Source organism: Podarcis muralis, chromosome 2, assembly GCF_964188315.1.
Source record: "Podarcis muralis chromosome 2, rPodMur119.hap1.1, whole genome shotgun sequence".
In the NCBI taxonomy this organism is placed as follows: domain Eukaryota; kingdom Metazoa; phylum Chordata; class Lepidosauria; order Squamata; family Lacertidae; genus Podarcis; species Podarcis muralis.
In genome coordinates, this window is record NC_135656.1 from 112,791,917 (window position 1) to 112,812,019 (window position 20,103).

Consider the following 20,103-nt stretch of genomic DNA (forward strand, 5'->3'; position numbering starts at 1 on the left):
CTTTCTCCGACAGTGGAGGTAGAATATACAGTATTTTTTGCTAGATAAGACTCACTTTTTCCCTCCTTAAAAGTATGGGGAAATGTGTGTGCGTCTTATGGAGTGAATGCAGGCTGCGCAGCTATCCCAGAAGCCAGAACAGCAAGAGGGATTGCTGCTTTCACTGCGCAGCGATCCCTCTTGCTGTTCTGGCTTCTGAGATTCAGAATATTTTTTTTCTTGTTTTCCTCCTCCAAAAACTAGTCTTGTGGTCTGGTGCATCTTATAGAGCGAAAAATACGGTAACTATCCTTCTGGCTCCAGAAGCATAGATCTATTGTTAATATTTTAATACAAGGCGCTTGTAATATTTAAAGCGGAATAATATTCTGGAGGGTTTGAGAGTAACTTGGGCTTGCTGTAGGGTGATTGATTGATTGATTGATTGAATACTCAGAATAAACTCAGTATATAGGGTACTTATATATTGGATCATTTATGTGAGTGGGTAAGAAGAATGCATTAAACGATGTAACCTGATTGGATTTTTTTTCTTACCTGGGGGGTTTTGTGATGTCTCTTGTCTTTGTGTTCTGTTTGGATAAACGTAACTTTTCACGTTAACGGTTAATAAAAGTTTTAACATATATTCCTTGTAATCAATAAAGGAGCTTCCAAGTTATCATAAAACAATATCCGCTGTTGTATTTTCACTTTATCTTTTCGTTTGACTATGTTCATTATATCCCGTAACTTACAGCACAAGCTTTTCTTTAAAAGAAAAAAAGAAGAAAGTTCTTGGGAAACAACTCTAGGATTCAGTATTTATTTATTGCAAAAAATGTAATGTATACCACTTCATTGCAAAACAACAACAACCCACCAACAACTTCAAAGCAGTTTGAATAAAAAAGGATAAAACAATGAAATTATCAGTAAAAACAACTCTTTAAAAAATTGATATCAGCAATAAGATAAAAAGCTGAATAAAACACGTTAACATTCTACATATCTGGGTAGGCATGCATAAGCAAAAATGTTTCCAGCAGGTACTGAAAAGGGTGCAGTAAAGGCATCTGCCTGGTGTCAATAGTGGTGCCACACTAAAAGACTGATTCCTTACCAACCTGGAGCAAGTATTATATGGTACCTGTAACAGTGCCAGTTCTGCCGATCAAAGTGGTCCGAAGTTGTCATACACCCAAAAGGATTATTTGCCTGATCCAGCAAGGCCCTGTTTATTTCCTTTTCCCCCTCATATAATTTTATTGCAGCTTTAAAATCATAAGAGAAGGGGGGGAAATAAGAAAGAAAAAAGATAAGATACCCAGGAGAGGGTAGGAGAAGAGTATTAAAGAAGCATCAATGCAAACACGGAACGTGAGTACGGCGGAATATTGTTGAGGTTTAACAAATATTTCACAGAATCTCAGAATTATAGAGTGGGAAGGGACCCCACTCTAGTCCGACCCTCTACAATGCAGGACTTTCCAGCATATTTGGGGCGGGGGGGGGGCGGGGAGGAAATTCTGCAATAATTAGCAAGATTCTGTATATGCTTTAATCCCTAACGTTATATTTAATTGTTTTTTAATTATTGTCCCCCCAAATTTTTTTCCCAGCTGCTCTTATTTTTATCTGTCAGGGGGAAAGGCGGGGGCTGCTTTTAAAATGAGGCTGCTTTTTAAATTACATTTTAACCTGTATTTTAAATTGGGTGTCGTCCCCCCCCCCCCCCCGCTATTATGTTACCATTGTAATTTTATTGGTGTTAGCCACCCTGAGCCCGGCTTTGGCCGGGGAGGGCGGGGTATAAATAAAATTATTATTATTATTATTATTATTATTATTATTATTATTATTATTATTATTATTATTATTATTATTATTATTATTAGATATACGATATCTTTATTGTCATTGTCCCATACAGAACAATGAAATTGAAAAACTACATAAAACATTCAAAACCCCCTAAAAACTCTGAAACCCCATTTTAAAATACAATATACATTATTATTATTATTATTATTATTATTATTAAACAAAAACAACGTTAGGCTGCCCCCCCTCCCACCACCACGCAAGCACCAACTCTTGTTTCCAAAGCGCCAGCTGCGAGCAGAGCAGGGAAGCGAGGACTACAATTCCCAGAAACCCCCTTTGCCAAACGTAACCTCGCGCAACGGAAGAGCGCGGGGCCAAAGGACTACAATTCCCAGCGGCCACTGGGCTTCCGTGCGCCCCATCCCAGCAGGAGCCCGGATGAGGGATGGGGTGGAATTGTCAGGAGCGACGCCGAGGAAGCGCCCGCAGGAGCCCCGTGAAGGCGCGCAAGGGGTGGGTGGGTTGACTTTTGGGGGACCCTGGAGGGGCGAAAGACGTCATGGAGCTGAGAGGAGGAGGAGGAGGAGGCAGAACTCCTCTTTTTTGTAAAAAGGCTCCTCTCTTTGCACGCCCTGCCATTGTTGCTGGATAAGTGCTTTCCGGACTGAAAAATAAAATTAAAAGGGGGGGGGGGACATACCAGACAAAGAAGGCAAATAAGGCTCCCAAAGGAAGTAGCTGAAATGGCTGACTAATGCCCGTAGCTTTTCTGGCTGGCAAGGAGGGGTCCTTGCCTGCACACTCAATAGGATTCCATCAACCTGTTGCCAGTTGTCTCTCCACACTCCCATGGCAACCTTGCCTGGGAGGCTGTTGGTCTGCAATTTAGGGGTGGCTGCCTTCTTGGTCCCGGAAGAGGATAGAGATAGTCAAAAGTCTTTTTTTAAAGAGGGCACCTTTTATCCAGAAGGCTAGTGTGGGCATTGTGATTAGAGGGTTGGACTGAGACGAGGGAGATTGGGTACCTTGAAGCTCACTTGGCTATCCCATGATCAGCAGTGGCGTAGCGTGGGTTGTCAGCACCCGGGGCAAGACAAGTAATTTGCGCCCCCTAACCCGTGGATTTGCGCCCCCTAACCCGTGGATTTGCACCCCCCTAACCTGTGGATTTGCCCTAACCCCAGATGTTGCGCCCGGTGCGGCCGGCCCCCCCTGCACCCCCCACGCTACGCCACTGATGATCAGACATATTCATATTCTCTCTCTCTTTCTCTCCTCTCTTCTGTTCTCTTCTGCTCTGTTTTCTCTCTGTGTGTCTCTCTCAGCCTGACAGGGTTGTTAACGGGGATCCCACAGCTAATTCTCCCCTGGTCTCCTCGCTGGCCCAAATAGGACTAATTTAGCCAGCTAGCCCTGGTGATCATCGAATGCTTATTGGATGGATTTCCCCCCTAAATTGATTTTTGAATTCTGAATTTATTGTTATTCACGTTTTATACTGTATTTTATGCTGTTTTTTGTTGCATCAATTAAGTGTTTTAAATTTGTTGTTAGCCGCCCTGAGCCTGATTTTCTGAACCAGGAAGGGCAGAAAAAGAAAATTATTATTATTATTATTATTATTAGGTTGGGGGCGGGGAGAAAAGGGGAAAGTGAAGTAGAGGATGCTCTGGGAACAACTGGGGCGAAGAGGGTTGCATGTATGTGGCTCTGTCTTGCTCGTATCCCCAATTTTGATAAGCCGCCCTTTGGTCCCTCACAGGGTGCAGAATGATGTCGGCGCTTGAATCCGGATTATCCCCCCTTTCTGTAGAAATGGCCAGGGCAGCAACGGAGCTGGCTCAGGTAAGGAGGAAGGCTCTGCGATGGGGAAGGAACAGGCACCTATGGCTGCTGCCCTGGACTTGAGAGGGGGAAGTTGACAGCTATTCTCCTGCCTCCTGCTTCACTTCCAGTTTCAATTCCAGTTGTGGCTAGTTTTGCTATAGTATTTCTGATCTGGATTGGAGAGAGAGCGGCAGAGAGGGCATTTAGAGGGTGCTCCCCCCTTATGCAATTTTCACTTATATGGCAACGGAGCTGGCTCAGGTAAGGAGGAAGGCTCTGCGGCAGGTGCTGGGGAAGGAACAGGCACCTGTGGCTGCAGCCCTGGACTTGAGAGTCAGGTCCCACTGGGTTCAGCAGGATGTGTACGCCAGGGAACTGACCCAAGGCTGGTCCCTTCCCACTGCTGCTGGACTCTAACTCCCATCATCCCACCGACCATTGGCCGTGCTGGCCAGGACTGATGGGCACTGGAGTGCAACATCTGGAGGGTGCCAAGTTAGGACACGCTTTCCCAGAGCATAGGATTGGGCTGGGGGATGCCAAGCAAGCAGCCTTATTTTCTGCTGGGGCTCAGAAATACAGTGGTACCTCGGGTTACAGACGCTTCAGGTTACAGACTCCGCTAACCCAGAAATAGTACCTCGGGTTAAGAACTTTGCTTCAGGATGAGAACAGAAATCAGCAGCGGGAGGCCCCATTAGCTAAAGTGGTGCTTCAGGTTAAGAACAGTTTCAGGTTAAGAACGGACCTCCGGAACGAATTAAGTTCTTAATCCGAGGTACCACTGTACAGGCTGTGCTGCTTGCCTGATCTACAGAGCTATTTGCACAGGATAGGAGAACCATGTTCCAAAATAATAAGAATTGGGTGAAAAGTTCCTGCATTGCTAAATGGTTTTGTTTTTTTAAATGATATTTATTAAAGTTTAACAATTACAAAAGAGAAAAGAAAAAACCAACAATAGAAGAGTTACAATACTTCAAAAATGAAAGAGAATACAATAAAAAAAAACAGTACAGCAGAACAATAAAAAAAGAAAAAACGAAAACATTTAAAAACAAAAACATTTAAGAAAAAAAAAGCACATCCGATATTTTCATATCTTTATCTTTCATTTACTTATTTCCTCGACTTCCTCACACCTCCCTTTTTTGTATTCTAATTCAATTAGCTGTTTCAGCAAGTCCTTTCCCTCTTTCTCAGATTTTGTTCTATAATTTATCTTAACGCAGTTTGACCTTAAATTTTACACTTTGACCCATTAACAATCCATTTTTACTTAATTCTTTATAACCTCTCTGCTAAAACCATGTAAATTCATTCCAGCATCCTTCTAACATTCATTAATTTTACAATATTTCTGTAAATATACTTTAAATTTTAAATTTAAAATTGCTAAATGGTTCTTGTAGTCCCTTCCAACTCTGTGATTCTAACTCCCATTAAAATAGAAGATGTTGGGTAGGGAGAATCCAGCCTCCTAAGGCCAGAAAGGGCACTTGCCTTTTGTTCCCTGCCTGTGATGTTGAGGTTTACTTATTCTCTCTGTCAGTGGTAAGCATATTTAACATCATAGTGTACATGCTAAAAGTGGCCTAAGTTTTCCTTTTGCTGGTGCTTATATATAGCCAAAATGACACCTGCCTGTCCAGGAGCAAAAGGCTTAGAACACGCATAGGCAAACTCGGCCCTCCAGATGTTTTGGGACTACAATTCCCATCATCCCTGACCACTGGTCCTGTTAGCTAGGGATGATGGGAGTTGTAGTCCCAAAACATCTGGAGGGCCGTGTTTGCCTATGCCTGGCTTAGAACTAGGAATGTTACTCATACAAAGAAGTTGTTGTAAAATCACATTTTTTTAAGCTAACATGCCATAAATCTTTTCAAACTATTCACTGACTGATTACATTAAAAAAAACAAACATCGTTCATGAAGTAGTGGGAACTAGACAGAACCCTTTATTCTTACAGAGTCCGGTGACTTTTGAAGATGTGGCTGTGTATTTCACGGAGAGCCAGGGGGCTCTGCTGGATCCAGACCAAAGGGCCTTGTACAGGGAGGTCATGATGGAGAACTATGGGAATGTAACCTCACTGGGTAAGGAGTTTGCAGCCTCGATGTAGAGGCCTGATCCTCACTGAGGCTGTCAACCTATATCTGCACGATATAAGATGGAAGCTCATCTGTGGGAATTCTTCTTATGCACCTTTAGAGCGTCTGAGGAACCTCAGATTTCCCCAGGACTCAGTTTGACTAGCACTATTTAAGGAATTATGACAAGGCGCTGTGCTTTAAACCACAGAGCCTAGGACTTGCCGATCAGAAGGTCGGCGGTTCGAATCCCCGCGACGGGGTGAGCTCCCGTTGCTCGGTCCCTGCTCCTGCCAACCTAGCAGTTCGAAAGCACGTCAGAGTGCAAGTAAATAGGTAGCACTCTGGTGGGAAGGAAAACGGCGTTTCCGTGCGCTGCTCTGGTTTTGCCAGAAGTGGCTTAGTCATGCTGGCCACATGACCCGGAAGTGTACGCCGGCTCCCTTGGCCAATAAAGCAAGATGAGCGCCGCAACCCCAGAGTTGGTCACAACTGGACCTAATGGTCAGGGGTCCCTTTACCTTTACCTTTACCTTTACATCAAGTATTCTCTGTCGGCCATGAAGGAGGAGCAGGAAGAAACTTAAACACACAGCAGAGTTCCCCAAAAATAGAGAGCTTTACTGGTACTGAAGGCAAATGAGCATAATGGTCACAAATCCAACACATTCAGGACTGGCACAGTCCATAAAAAATCCAGTTGCGGCAATTACGATAAAACTCACAATACTTATAATAAGTTTAAACTATAACACTATAGCAAACAGAAATAGAACACCAGAACAAAGGAGACAGAAAAGAGAAAGTGAGGGAGGCCCAGGCTCCTCCTGGTCTTACTATTATAGTCAGTATGGCCTTGACAAGAAGATAACAGAAGCAGTTTAAACCAGCTGTACTCAACTTCCCGGAAGAAATAATCCAAACAACAGAAACCTTCCTGTTTCTTTCACATAGAAAGAAACTTTCTAGAACCCTCTTGAACTAAGCAGAATAGGAAAGATCAATACTTTCTGTACTACGAAATGCAAACTGACACTGTCATGTTGCCTTGCCTCCAGGATTTCTGTGCCCAAAGCCTGAACTCATCTCCCAGATGGAACGAGGAGAAGAACTCTGGGTACCCGAATCCCAAAACAGAGGTGAAGCAGGGATCCTTGATGCCTGCTCAGGTAAGTTGTTGGTGATTAAAAAAAACCTCAGCCAGTTGATGTTCTCCCCTTGCCTCCCTTTTAGTAATGGTCTGGAACACTCCTTCCCCCTCGTGCATTTATTTATTAATTAAATTTCTTATCCACAATATCCCAGGGCGAGTTACAATAATAGAATCATAAAAACAAGTAAAGCTGTGCCAACCACAACATAACAGTATAGATTCAACAAAATCATCACCGTCCATTTCTTAAATCACTTTTTAACCACCGTCTCAAGATAATTAAGATACAGTGGTACCTCTGGATGCGAACGGGATCCGTTCTGGAGCCCCGTTCGCATCCTGAAGTGAAGGCAATCTGCGCATGCGCAGGTCGTGATTTGCCGCTTCCGCACATGCGTGTGATGTCATTTTGAGCGTCTGTGCATGCGCGAGCAGCAAAACCCAGAAGTAACGCGCTCCGTTACTTCCGGGTCACCACAGAGTGCAACCCGAAAATGCTTAATCTGAAGCTACTTCAACCCAAGGTATGATTGCAGTTGTCATACAGGATGATTAAAAACAATTAAAACCACAAAGATAACACTAACCACTAACCAGCTAGACACTCACGGTGAAGAGGAGCCATTCATTCAACTTTTGGTTTTTTTTACCTCTACATATTGATGTTCTTTATGAGCTTCCCTCCCTCTCAGGCCCAGCAGCAAACTTTGTTGGCAATGATTTATTTATTCTATTCTGCTTTTAACAGGATTCTTTTTTTATTTATTTATTTATTTTAATTTTATTAGAAAAAAGTTACACGTTACACATCATAAATCAGATACATATATACCCACCGTTAAAAAGGTAAAAGAAACAAAAAGAAGAAAAAAAAGAAGAAGAAAACGAATTTCAAAGGTTCCTATCTTATTCCAGATTGGAATAAAAAGAAGGAGTTAAAAAGACAAAAGAAAAGAAAAGAAAAAGAAAAAGGAAAAAAAAGGAAAAAAGCGAGAAAAAGCAGACTTCCGTTCAACTTAGTATGGAATTACATAACCATCATATAATCTTTGCAGTAGAGTTTACAATTATATTATACATCGAGGGTGTTAACTATCTTCTGCTGTTGTATTATTAATGCCAATATTATTCTTAACATAAATGAAAAAATTCTTCCATTCATCTTTATGTTTCATGGTGTTATTTTGCCTTATTTTCTGAGTTAATCTCGCTAGTTCTATGTATTGATATAATTTCACTTGCCACTCTCCAATCGTGGGAATATCAGGAGATTTCCATTTTTGTGCAATTAGGATCCTGGCTGCAGCTGACGCATATTGGAAGAAGGTTCGATCTGGTTTTTTAATTTCCTCATCAATCATACCCAGAAGAAACAATTCAGGTTTTTTGGGGAAGTTATATTTTAAGATTTTTTTCAGTTCATCATAAATCATTCCCCAGAATTCCTTTACTGCCTCACAAGTCCACCACATGTGGAAAAAAGTCCCAATCTTATCTTTACATCTCCAGCAGCAATTATCAACGGTCTTATACATCTTTCCTAACTTTGCTGGAGTCAGGTACCAACGGTACACCATCTTCTCTAAGTTTTCTCTGAGGGTTGCACACGCTGTGAATTTCATACCCTTCCTCCAAAGTGTTCGCCATTTACTATAATCGATATTATATCCTAGGTCTCTATCCCACTTTACCATCCCGCCCTTCACCAAGTCCTCTCTTGTATCCCATTCCAATAGTTGTTTATATAATTTAGAGAGGTGTTTATCATTACTCTCTAGGATTTCCACCTGATATCTTGATTTTTTATCCCTCACCCCGTTTCTTGTGCTCACCCCACAGTGCATTAATCTGGTGAAAGAGTAGCCATTCTTTTATCTTATCTTTCAACTCATCATAAGGTTTTATCTTCCAACCCTCTTCTGCCTTTGTCAAAAGATCCTCATAGGTCCATCTTTCCTCCGTCATGTTTGGTTTTTTTAATCTAATGATGTCTACTGGGGAGAGCCACCAGGGGGTCCCTTTTTCAATCAATTTTTTATATCTATTCCACACCGCCAAAAGTGAACCTCTAATTATATGGCTTGAAAACCCTCTATGCACCTCACCTTTCCCCTGCCACAGGTAAGCGTGCCACCCGAACCTAATGTCAAAGCCCTCCAAATCCAATAAATCAGTATTCCTAAGGGTGGCCCACTCCTTTAACCAACTTAAACAGGCTGCCTCATGATATAACTTTAGATTCGGTACCGCAAACCCCCCTCTCTCTCTTGCATCTGTCAGGTATTTAAACTTTATCCTGGCTCTCTTCCCCTGCCAAATAAACTTAGTCAACATTTTTTGCCAGTTACTAAAACGAGTGATACCCTTGATTATCGGGATATTTTGAAACAGAAACAGTAACCTTGGAAGGATACACATTTTAATCGCCGCCATCCTCCCCGTCCATGAGAGCTTCAGCCTCTGCCAGGTATCCAGATCTTTTTTAATTTCTTGCCAAATCTTGTCATAATTATCTTCAACCAAATTTATATTTTTTGGAGATAGCCAAATTCCTAAATATTTTACCTTATTCACAATTTTAATGCCCGTCTTTTGTTCCAATTGGTTTTTATCTTCATTGGCCAGATTCTTTGTTAAAATTTTTGTTTTCTTCCTATTTAGTCTAAATCCTGACAGTCTGCCGAATTCCTCTAACAATTCAATCAACTTGCAAACGCTGTCCAATGGTTCTTCCAGGGATAGGGCTAGGTCATCTGCATAGGCCTTTAGCTTGAATTCTTTCCTTCCAATTCTAATACCCTTCACATTCCCAGCATCTCTTATTCTGTTTGCGATGACTTCCAAGACCATTATAAATAACAAGGGGGACAAAGGGCAACCCTGTCTTGTACCTTTTTCGATCTTAAATGGTTTGGTCAAGTTGTTGTTTATGATCAGCATAGCCTGTTGTTCCGAATATATTGCTCTAATGCCTTTCAAATAGGGGCCTTCAATACCTGCCTTTTCCAAGCATACTAATAGGAATTCCCAGGAAACGTTATCAAACGCCTTTTCGGCGTCTATAAAGATAAGGGCGGCTGGGACATCTATCCTTGTATCTAAATATTCAATAATATTTAATATATGACGAACGTTGTCTTTCTGATAACGATTAGGAAGAAATCCCGCCTGGTCTTTATGTATATGTTTCATTAATAGCCTCTTCAGTCTACTAGCCATTATATCGGCAAAGATCTTATAATCATTATTAAGCAGAGAGATTGGCCTAAAATTTTTTATATCTGTTTTCTCAGTTTCTGATTTTGGAACCAAAGTTATATATGCCTCCTTCCAGGAGCCAGGAATTTTCCCTCCCTGGAGGATATTATTAATAACATCTCTAAGCACCGGAGCGAGGAGTTCTCCTAGTGTTTTATAATATTTTGAGGGCAGACCATCTGGCCCAGGGGCCTTACCATTTTTCATCCTATTAATGGCCTCAATAACTTCATTTACAGTAACTTCCCTGTTTAACCACGCTCTGTCCTCTTCTAAAATATATTTTCCTCTATCCTGCTCCAAGTATCTTTCAATTTCTATTCTATCTTCTGTCCCTCTCTCATATAACTTTCCAAAAAACTGAACAAACCCTTTTTCTATTTCCTCTGGATCTTCAATAATATTATCTTCCATTATTATCTTACTTATCACATTTTGCTTTTTCCTCTTCCTCAGCTGCCACGCAAGCAACTTTCCCATTTTATTTGCCGATTCAAAATACCTCTGCCTCATATATTTGATTCTCCAGTCCGATTCTTGGCTTAATATAGCTGAATACTGGGCCTGCAGCACCTTTATAGCACGAATAACCTCCTCATCTGCTGGATTTATGGTCAATTTCCTCTCAAAGTTTCTCAATTCTGTAAGAATTTCTACTTTCTTTTGTTCTCGCATTTTCCTCCTGTAATTATTTTGTTGAATTAGGATACCCCTCATGACCGACTTACTGGCATCCCATACCATATCTATGGTGGGTTCCCCCTTCAGATTCCAGTCAAAATACTCCTTCAGGGCGCCTTTAACCTTTCCTTTCACATCGTCTATATCCAGTAGATTTTCATCCAGCCTCCATCTAAATTGTCCCTTAGATCCCCCTTTAATTTCCATAACCAGTGCACAGTGATCAGAAAGCGTCCTGGGTAAGATTTCACATCTTTTTACTCTTAAGATAAGATTTCTTGTCACCCAAATTTGGTCTATTCTTCCCCAGCTTTGATGAGGTTCTGAATAGTGAGTGAATTGCTTGGAGGTAGGATTTTTATACCTCCACACATCGATTAGATCCAAATTCTCCTCCAGGTCTTTAAAAGATTTCGGCAGCTTTCCCCTATCTGAGTTCCCTCTCTTTTCGCTCCTATCCAACTCCGGCACTGGGACCCCGTTAAGGTCCCCAAGCAGGATTAGTTTATGCGTTTCTAGATCTAGCAGGATTCTTTCGAGTTTCTCATAAAACTCTGCTTTATTTTTATTCGGGGCGTATACCGTCACAACATTGATTTTTCCCCCCTGGAAATTTAACTGTACCCCTAGAATTCTCCCTTCTTCATCTTTACAAATTTGTATGGGATCCCACTTCTCTTTTACATATATCACAACACCTTTCTTTTTATTTATCTCCGAATTTATAAACTCTACTCCTAATTTTTTATTCTTCAAGATATGTTTATGTTTTTTCGCGATATGCGTTTCCTGGAAGCAGATTACATCATAGTTTTTGTTTTTCAATACTCTCTCGATTTTATTCCTTTTAACTTTCTCATTCAAACCATTTACATTCCAGGATAAAAAGTTTAGTTTGTGTGTTATTGTTTTCCTTTATCTGCTACGGTTTCACTGACCGAAGTCCCAAACTAGATTCTGCTGCCTCTGCTACCAGAGGGCTCCTCCTCCTCTGCCGTCCCTGCTCCCACCACGGCCTCATCAACTTCCTCATCTGATCCTTCCGACCTCTCCTCCCCCTCTCGACCCCCGTCCTCCCCCGTCCTCCCCACCTCCCCCTCCCCCTCCCCCCCGCTCCCCGGCCTATTCTCTGTTCTTCCCAAGTCTTTCTCATACCTTCTCAAAAACTTTTCAGCTTCCTGTATGTCCATCAATCTAAATTTCTTTTCCTTATAATAGAAAGTGATCCCTTCCGGGAACTCCCATCTAAAGTGTATCCCATTTCTCTTCAAGGCAGCTACCACCTGTTTATATCTCTCTCTTTTACGTAATAACCTGACCGGGATTTCTTTGTAAATAATAATGGGTCTTCCATCAATTCTTAATCTGTTATGGTAGCTCTTCCTTAAGATTAAATTTTTCATTTCCACTGATTTAAAGATCACCAGTCTCCCAAGAATTTACTGTTTCTAAATTGCTTAGGTCTCGACATCCTAAAAACATTTTCTATAGAAGAAGCCAGTTCCTCCTCTCTTATATCCAGCCATTTAGAGAGTTCACTAATCATTTTTCCTCTTATGTCTTCGTTTCTTTCCTCTGCTACTCCCCTAAATTTCAAATGTAACTGCTTTTGTCTCATGTCCGCCATGGCTAGATTGTCCCAGATCCTCTCTTGTGAGCTGCTTAATTCTCTCATCTCTTCTTTCATCTTTGTTGTCTCCTTCCTTTGTTCCCTCATCTCCTTCTGTAATTTCCTATTAGATTCTTCAATTATTTTGGACTTAACAGAGAGGTCTTGTATTTTGGCCGAGAGTTCCCCAACTGCTCCTTCTATCCTTTTATCAATTCTTTCTTGCATCTCTCCTAACTTATTTTCCATACATAGAATATTTTGTTTAAACTCTTCCTTTATTCTCACCCACAGATTGTCTAGATCTTTGACTTCTTCCTGTCGGGACCATTTCCTCTCCCCTGGAGTCCCACCCCCTTTCTTCCCATCCTTCCCATCCCTCCCCGCCATTCCCAATTTTCCCCTCCCTATTACTTTCCCTTTCCTTCTCCTACCTTCTACTCCCCTAGGTCCCACCCTAAAAAATCAGCATAAATCAACAATTTTTAGGCGACAACTATGAAGAGATAGAACAAAGTAAAGAGGGGAAGAAAACAGAGCAAAGATGAGCAGTTTACACCGACTAGAAATGGTCAGACTTTTCAATATTATACCCAAACGCAAATCTCCAATCCTCTCCGGAGCAGTGTCTTAAGCCAATATCTCTCCCGGAGTTCCAAAGCCCAATGTTCTAGTTCGGAGCGGGATATCGAAAAAGGAACAGTGCGGAACGACGTGGGGTGGGGTGATCTCACCTTAAATCCCAACAGTATCTTTCAAATGTTCCTCCCCATCCGCCTTCCCCCACAGTCCTTAGGTCCCAGAGCAACAGCACTTTCGGTCAACAACAAGCAAGCCTTAAAGAGATATTCTCCACTTTCTTATTCCAAGTCCAAACGACAGTAAGTACGTCCTCAGACCGGGGAGGCGAGGGGGGGGATAAAGGGGAGCAGAGGAAAGTCGGCCAAAGAGGGGAGGGGGCGAAGCAAAGAAGAGGGAGGGACGCCAGAGGTTTCCTCCGTGTCTCCTACCGCCGACACTCTCCTGAATTCAGCCAGTCACTCCACCTAATCCTCAAGCATCTAGACTCCCTTCGAGGACAGCCAATAATCATCCAGTGGTTCATTAAATCCGTCGCAAAAGAGAAAAAATAAGAGAAAACAATTTGCACAGTCTAAGATCCAAAAAACTGCAGTTCCAAAAAGCATACGGTGCTTAAGAGCGACGTGAACGACACAGAGGAGTTCGCTGTTAACGTCCCCCCCACTGCTTAGTCACTCTCTATTATCGTTGACGCACCCAACGTCTTTAGCGTCTGTATTGTTTTATAATTTCATAGTTCTTAAGGTCTCTTTTAGGCAAATAAGTCTCCCAATCACTTTTCACAACTTAAAGTTCGCTCACTCAGACAGACTTTATAAAAAAGCTTCTCATACCGTCGACTTTCACCTGCGCATTCTCAGTTCCATCGCCAAGTGAACTCCCGAACACACTTCTGAATAGTACCAGGCAAAACGCAGCTTCACTATCGCTTTTTATGCTTCCAGCAGATGCACGTTCTGTCTGTAAGCTGCTACACACTGCGGCTGCCTTTCTTCTCTCCTTGGAAGCCCGTCGGCTCTCCTGGACGGAGCTCGAGGCGTCGCGTTGCGGGGTCGGAACTTTCCCCAATTGCGCTGGCGGGCTCCGTCTTCACTCTCTATCGGTGCGGAGAGCTAACACGCCCGTTTCCACGCCGCTGGGGACCTGTCTCCTAAGGGTACCCCCCTTCGGATTTTTCGGGTTCGCAGCGCCCTAGCGAGCTCCCCAGACCTCCGCAACGCCCAGAAAACCAGGAGCTGGTTCTCTGCGCTCCCTCCCAGGTCGCGACCGGAACCGGAAGACTGCTTTTAACAGGATTTAAGCATAAGCCGCCTTGAGCACGGTTGGAACTGTGGAAAGGCAGCGTACAGATAAAATTACGCAGGCCTGTATGTATGTACAGTGGTACCTCGGGTTAAGTACATAATTCGTTCCAGAGGTCCGTTCTTAACCTGAAACTGTTCTTAACCTGAAGCACTATTTCTGGGTTAGCGGAGTGTGTAACCTGAAGCGTATGTAACCCGAGGTACCACTGTATATGTATTTGAAAGGGGTTGGAGTAGATGACTGTTGGAGTCCCTTCCAACTTTACAGTTCTATGATTCCAATCATTTAGAACATGGACTAAGAAATCCTCCTTTCTCCTACCAGGTGACCCTCTGGAAATGGAAGCGTGCCCTCGGTGCGGGAATCGTTGCGGCGTCGTGCCCCAGAGACTCTTGGTGGGCAAGAAATCCTTCCGGTGTCTGGTGTGCGGGGAGTGTTTTGCTCGGCAGCCGGACCCCGCCACGACCCGGGCGGGAGAGAAAACCTACAAATGCCAGGAATGCGGCGATGGCTTCGAACAGCACGCAGCCTTCGTGAGCCACTGGAGGGTCCACACTGGAGAGGAGCCATACGAATGTCTGGAGTGCGGGAGGTGTTTCCCTCAGCCCTCGTCCCTTGTGAAGCACCGGCGCGTCCACGCGGCGGCCGGCGGGCCTCGCCACACGTGCCTGGAGTGCGGGAAGGGCTTCGCTCAGGAGTCGTCCCTTGCGGCCCACCAGAAAACCCACCTGCAGGAGAAGCCCCACAAGTGCTTGCAATGTGGGGAACACTTCGCCGACCACCCGGCCTTTGTGAGGCACCAGAGGGTCCACACGGGGAGGAAGCCCTACAAGTGCCTGGAGTGTGGGAAGTGCTTTGCCGACCGGTCGCACGTCGTGGCGCACCAGAGAGTTCACCAGGGAGCCAACCCCTACAAGTGCCTGGAGTGTGGGGAATGTTTTGACCAGCACTCTGCGCTCGTGAGCCACTGGATGATCCACACCGGGGAGCAGCCCTATGAGTGCCTGGAGTGCGGCAAGTGTTTCCCCCGGCCCTCGGCGCTCGTGAAGCACTGCCGCGTCCACACCTCCGAGAAGCCCTACACGTGCCTGGAGTGCGGCAAGTTCTTTGCCCAGCAGTCGGGGCTCGTGAAACACCAGCGCATCCACACGGGGGAGAGGCCCTACGCCTGCTCCGAGTGCGGGAAGTCTTTCGCCGACAGCTCCTCCCTGGCCAGGCACAAGAGGGTCCACACGGGGGAAAAGCCCTTCGCCTGCTCCGAGTGCGGGAAGTGTTTTTCCGACCGCTCGAACGTCTTGGCTCACAAGAGGGTCCACACGGGCGAGAGGCCCTACAAGTGCCTGGAGTGCGGGAAGTGCTTCTCTCACCGGTCGCACATCGTGAAGCACCAGAAGTTTCACGTGAAAGAGAAGCTGTCGGCCGTGGGCAAGTTGCCTTGTCCTGGAGCAGTTAAACAAGAAGCGCTCTGAATCTCGGGTGAGGGTCATTCCATGTCAAGTGGTCCAATTTTTAATTAATTTTTTGCCATCCAATTTTCTTTCTTTTAAAATATTTTTTATTAGGAATTTCAACATAACAATTTATCAAAAACACATCCTCCTCCTCCTCACACTGAGAGCCAGTGTGGTGTAGTGGTTAAGAGCGGTGGACTCGTAACCTGGTGAACCGGGTTCGCGTCCCCGCTCCTCCAGATGTAGCTGCTGGGTGACCTTGGGCTAATCACACTTCTCTGAAGTCTCTCAGCCTCACTCACAGAGAATGTGAGCCGCTTTGAGACTCCCTAGGGTAGTGATAAAGCGGGATATCAAATCCAAACACCTCAAATCCAAACTCTCCCCCCATTTTTTCCCTCCCCCCTCCTCAAAAAAGCAACCCTCCCCACCCCACCCCAGACTTCCCTCAGCTCCTCTCTCTGGTTTTTCAGCACATGTTATTCTCTGCATATTATAAAATTGTAAATCCAATTTTCTTAAAACTTTGTACACTTGTTGAATGAGCAAAACTAAGTTTAAATCTAAACTTTTAATTCTTTCATCTCGTCCCAGTTTTGACGTATGAAGGTCAAAAAATTGACAGTTTTGATCATGCCCTACTACACAAAAACCTTAAAAGCTCAGCTCAGAATGGAGATACTTCAAAACTAAAAATATAAATCTCTTCAGAAGTTTAATATGATGTTGCACAAGATGGATTTCCTTTCAATTTTAAAATTAAGCTAAAAAAATTAAAGGTGATTTTAAAAAAATCAATATGATTAAGATTTCCCCCCAAAAAATGTATGGAATATTTCATATTTCTAAGAGCTTCCTGCAAAATTTCATCTTGGGATCTCAATGACATCACAGTTAATAAAAATATTTTGTACGTACCTGTCTGCCTTATTGGATTCTATTTAGCAGAAGTGGGTTTTCTTGGAGTAAAATATAGCAGAATAAACAAGACCTTCAGGCATTTCTTTAAAAAGTTATTCAATTAAAAGCTAGCCATGCTTTTCTTTTAAAAATGTATTTCCAAGCAGAACGATAGCTTGCTGAAATCTGGGATCTTCCCTTATACTACTTTTAGGAAACTGAAACTGAAAGCAATATAAAATAGTAAGGTAAAAGTCACTGAATCACTTGACATGGAATGACCCATGAGAGTTGTATTTCCCTGTTAACAAATCACCCAGAGAGTTTTGCGCAGCACTAAGCTTGGAAATGTGAACCCACGTTGGACTTCCACAGTTCTGAATTCTGCACAGGGGAGTTCTCTCAGGTGAATAAACTCTTGAAGCACCTGAGTCCAGAGCTGGTTGCATTGAAGGGTGCTTTTTCCAAGGCCCTAAACTTGACGTGAATTGAGAGATTTCTGCTTAGGACTGGCGTGCATCCGATTCCTCCAGTTTCTCCAGTAACATCAAGTGAAAATTGATCAGTGGTGCGACATTACTGCACTTGACATTTCCCTGCCTCCCGGAAATAATAATAATAATATTATTATTATTATTATTATTATTATTATTATTATTATTATTATTTTCATTTGTTAATAGCTTCCTGCAAAGCATCTTGAAGCAATTTCACAAGTACAATTAACCGTATTATTTTTATTCATTAAATTCCTGTCCTGCCCTTCCCCCACCCAAAGGTGCCCAGGGCAGCACCCGTCAAAAAGTTAAAGCGATGGAATTTGAAATACAAACTTCGTTTAAAAATAATTTTAAAACCGCACATGTAAAACAACTGCACACGTAAAAGCAATTAAAATATTATACAGGCATCTTCCCACTTAACGCAGGGGTTACGTTCTTGGTTACCGCGCATAAATGTGAAATTATGTGTCGTGGGGAACATCGTTTGAAAAGCCTGCAAATACCTATAGCTCTTTAAAACCTTTTAAAAAAAAAACCTTCAAACGCCAGCAGCACTTATCAGACTGGCCTGAATAGTGACAGGGTCTTCCGCATCGCTGAAGGACATTGTGGAAACGACGACAAGTGGGGTAGACTGATACGCCAGAGTGCCTGGCTGTGATTTTTGCGCCGTTTTTGCCCTTTTCATGCCTTTTCGCAGTTTAAATTAGTTTATTTAATTAGGTATCTGAAGAAGCGTGCATGCACACGAAAGCTCATACCAATGACAAGCTGCACAACTGTCAGCTGATTCTCAAAAAAGGGGGCTTTTCCCCTTTGCAAAAGAAGCTGCACAACTGTGAGCTGACCCCCCCCAAAACGGGGCTTTCCACATTTCCTCCTCTAAAAACTAGGTGCGTCTTATCGTCAGGTGCGTCTTGTTGTCGTTTAGTCGTGTCCGACTCTTCGTGACCCCATGGACCAGAGCACACCAGGCACTCCTGTCTTCCACTGCCTCCCGCAGTTTGGTCAAACTCATGCTGGTAGCTTCCAGAACACTGTCCAAACATCTCTGTCATCCCCTTCTCCTTGTGCCCTCCATCTTTCCCTACATCAGGGTCTTTTCCAGGGAGTCTTCTCTTCTCATGAGGTAGCCAAAGTATTGGAGCCTCAGCTTCAGGATCTGTCCTTCCAGTGAGCACTCAGGGCTGATTTCCTTCAGAATGGAGAGGTTTGGTCTTCTTGCAGTCCATGGGACTCTCAAGAGTCTCCTCCAGCACCATAATTCAAAAGCATCAATTCTTCGGCAGTCAGCCTTCTTTATGGTCCAGCTCTCACCTCCATACATCACTACTGGGAAAACCATGGCTTTAACTATACGGACCTTTATTGGCAAGGTGATGTCTCTGCTTTTTAAGATGTTGCAGGTGCGCCTTAGAGAGCGAAAAATACAGTAGCTGGTCTCTAAGGTGCTCCTGGAAGGAATTTTTAAATTTAATTTAATTTAATTTAATTAGTTATGGGTCAGAGTTATAGAACTTGTAGATTCGGAAGGGGCCACAAGGATAATCTAGTCCAACCCCCTTCAACTCAAGAATCTTTTGCCCAATGTGGGGCTTGAACCCTTGACCCAGAGATCAATAAGAGTCTTGTGGTCTACCGACTGAGCTATCCATACAGGAAAAGGAGATGCAGCTGACTAGCAGGTCCTCCCCCCCCCCCATAAATGTCTAATTTGAGCTTTAGGGCAGGGGTGAGGAACCTCCATCTTTGTCAGCAGCACTACAACTCCCATAATCCCTGTCTTCCAGCTGTGTTGACTGGGGCTGATGGGATCTGGGAGGGCACCAGCTCCCCTTCCTCTGCTTTTTAAGGGAAGCTGTTTGAGAAGCAGTTCAGTCTGGTGTATTTGGTGTGGGGCAAGGGGAGCTTAGAAGGATATAATATCCAATGTGCTGCTACTATTGATTAGGAGAAGCTGCGGAAAAGGTTCTATCGCTGAAGGCGATGCGCTGTGAAGATTGCTCAGGCCATGGCAATTTAAAAGGGTGTGTCGTAAGCCCACAAGGGTGGCTGCCTGCCTTTGCAAAGTGCTGTCGCCTTTTGATAACTTGAATAAATTGGATGAATCGTTTGGAACAACTGCAGGCGACTCAACTGCAACCTTTTAAAAAATCTCCCCCTCTGTTTGATAAACATAATTTTGTTTGTTTGTTTAAATCAACCTGGTGTCTTAAATTCTCGACTTTTTTTTTTAATAGTCTACCCACACATGTAAGTAATTTGTAGCAAATCAACATCCAGAAAAATAAAGAACTCAACACTTCCCTGTCTCCTTAAATATAAAGGCTTTCCTTATTGGCCACAAGATAATGTCTCTTTACTGGTTTTAAATCAGATGAGTACTATACATACTTCCTTATGTTTTAGTGGAGGTGGGGTAGTTTTTTCTCGAAAATATAACGTGCATTTAGCTTTCCTTAGTTTGGCATTTAAAATGTTTGCATAAACTGAGTTTATTAGCATATGTTACATCTACTTTCCTTGTTATTAATGTAGGTTGCCTTTGCTTTGGATCAAAGGATGCAAAGCTTTGAATTTATGTTGTGTCTTACTTTGCTCCCATCTGAATTAAAATTAAGAAGCACTAACGATGCGAAATCTGGATATTTGCATTTTGTTAATTCTTACTGAGCAGCCCTTGTGCATGTTGACTCAGAAATAACTCAATGTGCTCAGTGGAACTTACTCCCAGGTAAGTGTGTGTATTTGATTGCACACTTCAGTATACTGAAAACTGTACCACTCAGCCCAAGACAGATTTTTTCTATAGGGATGTTGTACTTGAAGTGACATAGGCATGTGGCCATGAAAACTTCTGGCTGAGTCTTCAGCTGCACACCTGGCAGGTAAGGTTCTTCCTTCAGTTCTTTTCACACAGCTTCTCTAAACCAG

At 43.3% G+C, this 20,103-nt stretch overlaps 1 protein-coding gene across 1 annotated transcript in view; it reads left to right on the forward strand.

Annotated features, from left to right (window-relative positions):
- Positions 1–19,813, forward strand: part of LOC144326153 (uncharacterized) — a 33,856-nt gene extending 14,043 nt beyond the window's left edge. The window contains exon 6 of the mRNA XM_077922369.1: positions 14,720–19,813. Coding sequence (XP_077778495.1) covers positions 14,720–15,784 — 1,065 coding nt within the window. The 3' untranslated portion in view covers positions 15,785–19,813. The remainder of the gene's footprint in view (positions 1–14,719) is intronic.
- The last annotated feature ends 290 nt before the right edge of the window (positions 19,814–20,103 follow it).